This window comes from Manihot esculenta, chromosome 2, assembly GCF_001659605.2.
Source record: "Manihot esculenta cultivar AM560-2 chromosome 2, M.esculenta_v8, whole genome shotgun sequence".
Classification (NCBI taxonomy): Eukaryota; Viridiplantae; Streptophyta; class Magnoliopsida; order Malpighiales; family Euphorbiaceae; genus Manihot; species Manihot esculenta.
Genome location: NC_035162.2, coordinates 22,714,807 through 22,726,418, shown reverse-complemented (window position 1 = coordinate 22,726,418; position 11,612 = coordinate 22,714,807). Strand labels below are relative to the sequence as shown.

General features: G+C 43.0%; 1 protein-coding gene across 1 annotated transcript; it reads left to right on the top strand.

Annotated features, from left to right (window-relative positions):
* Window positions 1–625: 625 nt before the first annotated feature.
* On the top strand, window positions 626–3,408 carry LOC122723072. Its single transcript, XM_043953824.1, has 5 exons — window positions 626–655; window positions 737–860; window positions 942–1,265; window positions 2,787–2,894; window positions 3,007–3,408. Exons 2-5 carry the CDS (start codon window positions 783–785, stop codon window positions 3,406–3,408), a joined length of 912 nt encoding a protein of 303 aa, XP_043809759.1. The 5' UTR covers window positions 626–655; window positions 737–782.
* The last annotated feature ends 8,204 nt before the right edge of the window (window positions 3,409–11,612 follow it).

Below are 11,612 nucleotides of genomic sequence, written 5' to 3'. Positions count from 1 at the left end.
TTAATTTTTTATTTAAAATATATATAATTTTAATTGAAAAAAAGAGATCAAATAATAATTGGGGCCAATAAATCAAATAATAATTTATTTTATCTAATTGTGTCATCATTTAAACTGCTTTTTTTTTTCCTTTTTGTCTAATAAAGCAATATTGGATTTAGCAAAGACTCTTGTAATTAAGGAATTACAGAAAAAAGAATAAAAAAATAAATTTCAGAAATTAATTTGATTTGATTAGTATATTAATGAATGGATTAACAAACTAATCTATTAATTTAACTTTTTTTAAAAAAATAATAATATTTAAAAGTAGTTAGTTAATTAAAGACATGAATTAAAATAGTATTTGTGGGTTTGCTTTACATGCCTTCCTTTCAACTCTACTTTGATATGTTACTTATGGACAATTATTTTTTCAGATGCCTCGAAGAGCAGTATCATCCAGAGGTAGAGAACATAGCCAGCATCTGTCTATGAATGAAATAGATGAGGCAGTACAGGTGCAGGAGGAAATACTGGAGCACACTCCACAAGCATTAGGGGGCCAAGCAAACGCATCCTCATCATCATCAGTTCGAACTAGAGGTCCGAATTTGGGACATCCTATCCCATCAAATCCGTCTGATCGACAATTGATTAGATTGAAAGGAACTGTGTAAGTCATATACAACTTTTTGCTATTGATTTAATATGTATTATTACTTACAACTACTCATTATATATAAAAATATTGCAGTTTTTTAGATTCTACGGTTACTAGATCAATCACTAATGACATTAAGATGCGCTATACTGCTCCATGGAAAACTTGGTCAGAAATACCTTTAAAGACAAAAGACGAGCTCTTCGGACTTTTTCGGGTAAATACAACTTATATTCTAAAATTTATAATATGCATTTTAAGTTTTTTAAATTTACTTAACACTGATTGTTATTTGTAGAGTCGATATGCATGGGATGAGAGTGAAGAAGGTATGGTTCGAATTGCTTGGGAAAAGGTAGGTAAAGAAAGACTGCGAGACATTCTTAATAGAGTTAGGAGCGAATTGTTGCGCAAGCACAAGAAGACAGATGTTGCTTATCTATACAATTTAGGACCAGATTGGATGGAGACAGAGATATGGAATGAACTTGTTGCATATTGGAGTACACCAGAGTGGAGAAAGAAATCAGAAGCTGGTAAAACAAATAGAAACGTAGAAAAAGATGGGACTATTACGAAACACTCTGGTGGTTCAATAAAATTGGAGGTTCATGAGAATAGTGTAACAGCCCGGCCCCGTACGACCGGCCCTGTTACCGCTCACAGCCCGTTACACCTCCTGGGGGCGGCCACTGTGAGCAGCTCTTAACATCCCTTCACCCTCACGGGTTCCAGGCAGGATTTGTCCCTCGGGGGAGCCAGTACGGCCCGCCCTAGCCCGAGTGGATTTGGCCCAATTCCTTCCTCTGGGAATTAGGTCGCCTCCCCCACTGCTCGAACCCTTGACCTCCCACTTTAAGGGAATAGTCTGGTGAGAGTGAGTACCAATTCTTCTACTTAGAAGAATTGGTACTCACTCTCACCAGACTATTCCCTTAAAGTGGGAGGTCAAGGGTTCGAGCAGTGGGGGAGGCGACCTAATTCCCAGAGGAAGGAATTGGGCCAAATCCACTCGGGCTAGGGCGGGCCGTACTGGCTCCCCCGAGGGACAAATCCTGCCTGGAACCCGTGAGGGTGAAGGGATGTTAAGAGCTGCTCACAGTGGCCGCCCCCAGGAGGTGTAACGGGCTGTGAGCGGTAACAGGGCCGGTCGTACGGGGCCGGGCTGTTACATAAAAAGGCGCCTTTTTATGTAACAGCCCGGCCCCGTACGACCGGCCCTGTTACCGCTCACAGCCCGTTACACCTCCTGGGGGCGGCCACTGTGAGCAGCTCTTAACATCCCTTCACCCTCACGGGTTCCAGGCAGGATTTGTCCCTCGGGGGAGCCAGTACGGCCCGCCCTAGCCCGAGTGGATTTGGCCCAATTCCTTCCTCTGGGAATTAGGTCGCCTCCCCCACTGCTCGAACCCTTGACCTCCCACTTTAAGGGAATAGTCTGGTGAGAGTGAGTACCAATTCTTCTACTCCTTTTTATGTAACAGCCCGGCCCCGTACGACCGGCCCTGTTACCGCTCACAGCCCGTTACACCTCCTGGGGGCGGCCACTGTGAGCAGCTCTTAACATCCCTTCACCCTCACGGGTTCCAGGCAGGATTTGTCCCTCGGGGGAGCCAGTACGGCCCGCCCTAGCCCGAGTGGATTTGGCCCAATTCCTTCCTCTGGGAATTAGGTCGCCTCCCCCACTGCTCGAACCCTTGACCTCCCACTTTAAGGGAATAGTCTGGTGAGAGTGAGTACCAATTCTTCTAAGTAGAAGAATTGGTACTCACTCTCACCAGACTATTCCCTTAAAGTGGGAGGTCAAGGGTTCGAGCAGTGGGGGAGGCGACCTAATTCCCAGAGGAAGGAATTGGGCCAAATCCACTCGGGCTAGGGCGGGCCGTACTGGCTCCCCCGAGGGACAAATCCTGCCTGGAACCCGTGAGGGTGAAGGGATGTTAAGAGCTGCTCACAGTGGCCGCCCCCAGGAGGTGTAACGGGCTGTGAGCGGTAACAGGGCCGGTCGTACGGGGCCGGGCTGTTACAAATAGATTGGTATAACTCTTTTATTTCTTACTTTTATTTATACAATTCTATTTTTATATATATGGTTAGAAATTATTCGTGCATCTTGTGTTGTGTGATTATTTCTTTTTTGTAGGCAAAGAAGTTGGGTAGACAACCAATTCAACTTGAATTATTTCGTGCAACTCACACAAAAAAGGGGAGTCAAGGTGTTTACATTGATGGAAAATCACGACGAGTTGATGTAAGTTATTTTTTGCTTATTTAATGTTATCACATTATTTTTCTAATTGTTATGTTATCATTAGTTGTGTATGATTCATGAAATGTTTATTATGTTTTCTTTTTTTACTTAGGGAGCTTATTTGAGTGCAATTGCTGAAAATGTGAATGACAATTGTGAGAGTCAGTCTGCTTTTGATTTGAATAAGTGGATTGAAATTTCTGGAAGTAGCAAAGGAAGAGTTTATGGTTTTGGATCCTCTGATATTGCAAAATCAGGAACTCCAACTACATCTTTCTCATGCACATCAGCTCATCCTGGAGGACCTTCTCAAACTATGTTTTCTTTAGAGGAGGTTGAACAAATATTAGAGCAAAACCGGATCAAAATGAAACAATACATGGAGCAAATGCAAGAGCAAATGCGAGTGCAGATAGAAAAACAAATAAAAGATCAGATGAAATCATTGAAGAACAAAAATAGATTTTCACCGCATAACACAACTGCAGATTCAAATGGTTCAACAAATTCATAGATTACTTTTAAATTTTATGAATATTGTTAAATATTATGGATTTATTTTAAATTTCATGAACATTGTAAAATATTATGAATTTAATTTAAATTTTATGAATATTGTTAAATATTATGGATTTATTTTAAATTTTATGAATATTGTTAAGTATTATGAAATATTTGATTTATATTTAATATGATTCTTAATTATAAATTATTTGAATAAAAGCAAGAATTTTTTTTTTGTCTTAATATTTCCGACGGATTTCCAACGGAAACTTTCCGTCGCTAATTATTTTTGACAGATTACCGACGGATTGTTATAGGATGAATTTAGATATTCCGACGGATTTAGCGACGAAAAAATTCGTCGCTAAAATTTTCCGACGGAATTATCCGTCGCAAATTTTTCCGACGGAGTTAAAATCCGTCGGAAATCCGTCGCTAATATTTCCGACGGCAGCCCGATCCGTCGGAAAAAATTAGCGACATGACTTTAAGCGACGGACTTGAGTCCGTCGCAAATCCATCGCTGAAAGTTTCAGCGACGGATTTTTTACTTTCAGCGACGGAAAAATCCGTCACTGATACCCTGTTTTTTTGTAGTGTTATTCTGACATGCCGGTGGTGTTTCCTTATGATCAAGACACGAATGGACAAAGGATTAGAAGCTCGAATCAATCAAATGGATAGGAGCATGTCAAGTATAGAAGAAGTCATTGCTTCCCTGAAACTAGATCAAGACTGCAGGCTACAAACAATCCAAACAGAGCAGAAACAATATTTTGCTCACCTTGAGACCTTACTTACAACCTTGGTATGTGATAAAGCCCCTGTTGACGATGCGAAAGCATCCACAAACCAAATCTCCCATAGAAGGTACTCACTCAATAATTCGCCATCTGCACCAAATGGTGGTTTTAGATGATTCATCCATGGCTATTAAAAGAGTCGAGTTGCCCAATTTTGATGGCATAGATATTGTTGCATGGTTGGCTCGAGCTACTTCGCCATCAATAATACACGAGATGATACAAAGCTCCAGTTGGCATTAGTGTGCATGGAAGGGCCGGCTTTGCACTAGGTTCCTTGGATTAAGCAGAACATCCCCACACTTTCATGGAATCAACTTACTCATGAGCTTATCCATCATTATGGGGGAGATATGTGCACAAATGTCTTTAAAAGATTGGCTACCTTGCGACAACAATCTTTAGTGGATCAGTTTATTGATGAATTCATTGCTTTGGTGTCTCAGGTGAATGGGACATCCAACCAATAGTCCCTTAGCTATTTCCAAATGGATTGCATGATGACATCCGCGTCTGAATTCATTCCCATGAAGCTATTGATTTATGTCAAACTACGGTGATTTCTCAAAGGTGGAATTTAAGAATCAGTTTCTTTCTCCTTCCTCTACGCAGGTCAAAATTTCTGTAGGTGGTACTCAAAGATGGACGTCTAAACTAGGGCCTGGGCCAAAGTATGAAAGTCCAACACCTTGAAGAGTTTAACCTTATTAACCAATTGATAGAACATATTTTAGTCCATTTTATCTTGATATTATTGATGATTATTTACATGATTTCTGCTTAATTTAGTGCTCTTGGCATTGTTTTGCAGAAAATGGTGTAAAAGGACACTTTGGAGAAAATGCCCCTAAAACTGCCTTATTTGAAGCAAAAGAGTGCAAGCCTGCTAAGTTGAAATAAAAAAAAGCTAAATATGGAAGGTTCTAAATAAGGAAAGTGGCAAAGAAGGAAAAAACATTCAGTCAAAGCAATTTGAAATTCAAATTTCAAATCTCCAAGTAGCCTTTTCCTTATTCAAGAAGCCATATCTCAAGTTACCATAAATGGAGGGCCAAATAAGGAAAGTATTTTGAAATTCAAATCTTCAAGATTCATATTCAAATTTTAAATTTCAAAATCCAGCTTGCTAAGGAAGCCAAATCTTGAAGATCACGTGTTTCCCACTTCATGCCATGCATATTCAAATTTCAAAAGGAGGCTCCACCTTCCTTATTAGTGCATGGGCGGCAAGAAGAGTGTGAAGGCAATCTTTGGGCAGCTTGGGCAGCATCTTGAAGACCTTGGGCAGCAAGTAAAAGACCAAAGAACCCATCTCTTGCAATTTGATACATGCTCCACATTTTTCCCTTCACACATGCACATAGAAGGCACACCTTAGACCAATGGCATTTTGGACAACCTCTAAAAGACTCATGGACTGCCAAGAAACTCTAGGCAGCCTCTCAAGATATATTTAAAGTCTTCAAAAAGACAAGAAGTAGCAGATTACATCACCCCCAATCTCCTCCAAGGTCCGGCCGCCGATCGCCCACCATCTCCACCGCCGGTTCCTCCTTCTCTCCTCTTCTTCTTTACTTTCTTGTTTTGGTTTAGCCATGAGTGGCTGAAACCCCCTATTCTAGTTGAGGATTGATTGAAACTAAGGTTGTTTTATGGATTGTGAGATCTGATCATAAACTATTTGTCTTTGATTTGTTCAATATTCATGCAATTGATGCTTTAATTCCATGATTACTTTATTATTTTGATCAAATTGGCCACTTGATTCTTGATTGCAAGGTAATTGATTGTTAGTTGGGATAATTTTTAGTCCGTAATTGCTGAAAATATTCTGACCTAAGAACACTTGGTGTAAAAATCAAGGAATTGTATGATCTAGCATCATCTTCATGCGTTTGGAGTAGCTAGGATTGGATCTCTCTATTTCTTCATGCAATTCATAATTGTTTTGATGCCTATGGCCCAAGGATGTTCCTTGGTAATTTGTTCATTAGTAATTGGTTAGAGGATGTTCCCTAATTGATTTAATCATAAGGAGAGACATGGTGGTGAGAAGCATTTTCCATCTCCATAACTAATCTATTGAATCAATCAAGAGAAAATAAGTTTCAATGATCAATCCAAACAACCAAGGTGGATCCATATCTTCAACTAGACCTTTCTCATATTGAATTCCCTTTTATTTTTATTACTTGCTGATTTAATTGCTTTCAGTAGTTTGTTAATCAAATCAATCTCAAAACCCCCCATTTTACTTTCAGTTTATGTAATACCCCGCTAGAATCAGGCATCGGAATTCCTACCGTCTGCTGGAAACTCGGATGTCGGAGTCTTCTAGAAGGGTTAAACAGAGGTTTTTCAAAATGTTTTCACATGATTTTCCGGTTTTAAATGAAAAGAAAATGGAGTTTTTAAAAGAAAATACTAAGGAGGCATTTTCCAGGTTCGGCCGCCGAAAGTGAAGTTCGACCACCGAACATGAGGCTGTTTCGGGAGCGCTTTAGGCCTCTGAAGGCTTTGATGGAACAAACCAGGTTCGGCCGCCGAACATGGGGGTGTTGCAGGTGCAGGTTTGGCCGCCAGAAATGGCTGACCAAGCCACCTATAAAAGGCCCCTTGTCCGGAAAATGGGGGAGTTTTCTCTCCATTCACGGGCTAAGGTGAGTTTATGCTCTCCTTTGGTTGTTTTCATGCTTTTTCTTCAAATCCCTCAAGCTTTTATGAGTTTTATCCCTGTTTTGAAGAGTTTTAAGCTTGATCAAGGTTTTGAGAGCTTGGAGACTTTTGGAGCTTGGATTCTCCATATCTCTAAGTTTGGGTCGCACCAACTCTCGTTCTTCAAGAGTTCAGTGTAGATCCTTATCTTTTATGATGTTTTAAGTGAGTTTAATGAAGGGTTATGGGGGTTTTAATGCATGAGTTGCATGGTTTACATGGTTTTGGCTTATGTGGGTCATAAGCTATTGGTGTTGCTATGAGGTTGTTTGTTGGAGTTTAAACTTATTTTAAGCTCCTATATGCTTATTGTATGAGCTATGCATGTTTTTAAGAGGTTGGATGCATGTTTTGGGAGTTGGAAAGGTTTGGGAGGCTTGTTTATGCATGAGGCTGAGTTCTGGATGAACTCAGGTTCGGCCGCCGAAGGTGGTTTCAGCCGCCGAACCTGTTTGTGGAGGCAAGCTTTTGGCTGCCGAACCCTGCCTCCGAAAGTGGACTTTTGGCTCTGGAGGGGAGTTTTGACCGTCGAAGGTGCCGCCGAACATGCATGAGTTTCGTCTCTAGAAGAGACTTTCGGCCGCCGAAGGTGCCGCCGAAAGTAGCTGAGTTTCGGCTCTGGAGGGACTTTCGACCGCCGAACCTGCCGCCGAAAGTGCCCTGTCCAGCCTTCATTTGCATGATTCCTTTGATTGTTATATGATGTTTTAGGGGTTTTTTTGGGAGTTGTTTATGAGTTGTTTAGAGTGTGTTTGGCACCTCATTTAAGTCCACCTGTGTAGGATCGGACCCGAGGTACTGAGGAGGCCAGCAGTGTTAGCTGTTGCAGAGTCAGTCCAGCATCCGCCAGAGGTGAGTAGAACTAAAACTAATCTTTTATTTTAAGAAATCAAATGCCTAAAGCATGTTCATGCATCATGTTTATATGTGATAGGTTGATTGCACTAGTTTCACGAATATGACGCATTGCATTATTTACTGTTGATGTGGATGGACCAATGCGACCTCAATAGCCCAAGATTTGTTATGTAATGAAAGTCCTGTGTGAGCTCCTTTGGGGGCCGGGCACTATGTTTAGATAAGTCCTGTGTGAGCTCCCTTGGGGGCCGAGCACTATGATATGTAACGAAAGTTCTGTGTGAGCTCCCTTGGGGGCCGGGCACTATGATATGTAACGAAAGTCCTGTGTGAGCTCCTTTGGGAGCCGGGCACTAACAGAGGGAGTTTTGAGGTCATGTCCATCTGTGATGTGAAATGTCTATGCTGTGATGCATTTCATGAAAGCATGTAATTAATGAACTGTTTTATTATTTCTGCTCACTAGGCTTTTTAGCTCACCCCTTTCCCCTAACCCCAGGTTTGCAGGTCAGAGGTAGTCCAGAAAGACGTCAAGGGTAAAGGTTATGTTAATGTAATAGATTAGCTTATTAGAGTGGACATGTAATGTAAATTGACATAAAGTATTGTAAGATAATGAGATGTAATGTAACGTAAAGTAGAGTTATGTTCATGGATTAGTATTGTGCTTGGCCCTAAGGCTTGGTTAATCCCTTCTTAGTACATGATGTATGTAATGTTTTAATGATGAGTTGTGTACGAACCAAACTTGAGGCATGTTATGTTTACCACGCTAGAGTACTTGATGAGGACTCTAGTGGAGGTTTTATGATTATGGTCTTGATGCATGCACAGGTCAGGTTTGGGTTCGTCAGATGTTTTAAGTTTTTATGCTAATGTTTGAATCATGTATGGGATTTGACCAGGTGATAGGATGTATGTTAGGCTTGCTACGGGTCCCGGCGGCCTTAAGTCGATCTGGATCCTAGTGCCGGTAGCGGTCCGATTTTCGGGTCGTTACAGAGTGGTATCAGAGCCCTAGGTTCATATGATCGGACCTATAGAGTGTTTTGGGCTCATAGAGGTTATAGAAGGGCAAGCACAATAGGAAAGATCATGTCCACTAGGATAGGATGTAGAGTCCTGTCTTGAATGATGATGTGAAATGCCATGATTTTATGCATGTGCATTAATGTTATGTTTTGCATGTGTGCAGGTTCATGTGTTCCCATATGAACCGTATGATGCTAATGCTTGTATACTTGTGTGTTGTGCCAGAGAGGAGCTAAGATGCGAGGCACTCGTCGATCTGTGGAATCGACTGGAGTTCCGTCTGAGAGGGAAGGTATGGACACCTTTCCCCTTACTCTGCCAAGAGTGCAGTCGTGTGGAGTCGGCAGATGGGGAACATCAAGGGACCCTGGGAGGTCTTTTGATGCGAGCAGAGAAGGAATGGATCTAAGGAGAATGTCTGCAGATATGAGGGAAGTAGAGAGGGATGTGCAAAGGAGAGATGGGGGTCTGGATGTGAATATGTTTGAAGAGGGCATGGGAGAGTCTCAAGAAGACGCTCAGACTCAGGATTCCAGAATCTCGGGTTCAGGAGGAATTGATCCCTCCACTCTGAGTACAGCTGCCATAAGAGATAAAAGGTGGGGAAACACCACTAAGAAAGGGGGCAGAGGCCTCAGAAGGTCGAAGAAGAGCAAGTTTTGGAAGAGGTTGAAGGCTAGTCTAGGTTTTGGTAGTGGCTCAAGCTCTGGCTCAGGCAGTTCAAGATGCATGAGGTGTGGGAGGCCGCACAAGGGAGTCTGTCAGTATGGGACCAATCTATGTTACAGATGCGGACAAGAGGGGCATATAGCACGTGAGTGTCCCACTGCGCCCTGGTTGGCACAGTCCCAGCGGACAGCTTCGGGTAGAGCGGCTCAGCCAGCAGCTCCAGCGTTGTTGCAGGGCAGTAGTCGAGGCGGAGGGAGAGGGGCAGCCTCTTCTTCTGCAGGTTCCCGTGGAGAAGGTCCGTCAGCTCCGGCTCGGATCTTCATTTAGGCTCAGCAAGAGGCAAACACATCAAACCCGGTGGTGCCAGGTATGCTCACTTTTGGGTTGTTTCGATGTGTGTGATGTTCTTTTGAACCCTGATGTTTCTCTTTCCTTGTTGCTTTGAGAGCCGTAGAGAGGTTGGGTTGATAGCTTATGGGCTTAGAGTGTCCTCTTTGGTTTGGTAGACCCAAGTGTGATCCATTAGTGGCAGAGTCAGTCTGCCGGTTTAGTTCAGAGTTTGTTGAGAGTAGATGCCTTCCAGCCGACCTAGTGGTTCTAAAATTGACTGTTTGACGTTATTCTAGGGGTGGATTGGCTAGCTACTCGTGGTGCTACCTGAGTCTGCAGAGGCAAGGTAGTCAGGATCAGAGATCAGGATGGATCAAGGGTAGTCCTTAGAGGGGACAGAGTAGGGATGCCTAGGGGTTTGATATCAGCCCTACAGGCTCGTAAGGTGCGCAGGAGGGGTTGTCAGAGGGTTCTAGCTCTTGTTTGAGAGTTTAGTAGTCAGGTCAGGGAACCAGCCTCCGTGTCTGTTGTTTGAGAGAGTTCTTAGATGTCTTCCCAAGCGAGCTGTCAGGTTTACCATCTGTCAGGGAGATAGAGTTTGGTTTAAAGGTGGTACTTGGTACTAGAACCATTTCTATCTTTCCCTACAGGATGGCACCTGCAAAATTGTAAGAGTTGTAGGAGCCGTGGCGAGACTTGGTAGACAAGGGTTTCATCTGACCTAGTACCTCGCCCTGGAGTGTTCCAGTGTGGTTGTGGGAAAGAATGATGGATCCTTGAGACTTTGTAGCGACTGTAAGCAGTTGAACGAGGTCACTACTAAGAGCAAGTATTCCCACTCAAGATTGATGGTCTACTGGATCAGCTAGCAGGAGCTGGTTGTTTTCCTCGATAGATCTGAGATCCGGGTACTACCTGTTGAGGGTTAGAGAAGAAGTCAGTTTAGTAGAGAAAAAGGGAGAAGAGAAAAGATCAGAGTGCGCAACAAAAGGTTGTGGAGTTCAGGAGAAGGTTGGGGTATTGCTTATGGTGTCTCCAATAAAGAGGTGATACGTTGTGGGTCGAAGGGTAAAGTGGCTCCAAGGTACGTCGAACCCTTTGAAGTCCTGTAAAGGATTGGGGATGTATCTAAGCTAGATTTACCTGCTTCGAGGGAGGAAGTCCATTTGGATTTCCATGTTCCTGTGTTATGGAAGTTCGTGTCAGATCCAAGTTAGGTTCATAAGGAACCAGAGGTGGAGATCTCAGGGGATCTCACCTATGTTGAGCAGCTTGTGAGGATCGTAGACACACAAGTCAGGAAGTTGAGGAACAAGGAATCCTGATGGTGATAGCCCTTTGGAATCACCACAGTATGAATGTGTGCCTAGGAGACCCGGGAGTCCATACTCCAGCAGTACCTGTGTCTCTCTTTGGAGAGAGGTTTTAGGCTTTGCTTGCTTGTTTGTTGTTGTTCGAACATTCGGGGACGAATGTTCTTGAGGGGGGGAGAATGTAATACCCCGCTAGAATCAAGAATCGAAATTCCTACCGTCCGGTGGAATCTCGGATGTCGGAGTCTTCTAGAAGGGTTAAACAGAGGTTTTTTCAAAATGTTTTCACATGATTTCTCGGTTTTAAATGAAAAGAAAATGGAGTTTTTAAAAGAAAAGACCAAGGAGGCATTTTCCAGGTTCGGCCGCCGAAAGTGAAGTTCAGCCGCCGAACATGAGGCTGTTTCGGGAGCGCTTTAGGCCTCCGAAGGCTTTGATGGAACAAACCAGGTTCGGCAGCCGAACATGGGGGTGTTGCGGGTGCAGGTTTGGCC

What these genes read in the sequence shown, in the direction of transcription:
- LOC122723072 (XM_043953824.1), top strand. Translation starts at nt 783, where the DNA reads ATGCGCTATACTGCTCCATGGAAAACTTGGTCAGAAATACCTTTAAAG. An exon ending in AGCTCTTCGGACTTTTTCGG is followed by an intron (nt 861 to 941) that starts GTAAATACAACT and finishes TGTTATTTGTAG; the next exon opens with AGTCGATATGCATGGGATGA. An exon ending in TGGAGGTTCATGAGAATAGT is followed by an intron (nt 1,266 to 2,786) that starts GTAACAGCCCGG and finishes TCTTTTTTGTAG; the next exon opens with GCAAAGAAGTTGGGTAGACA.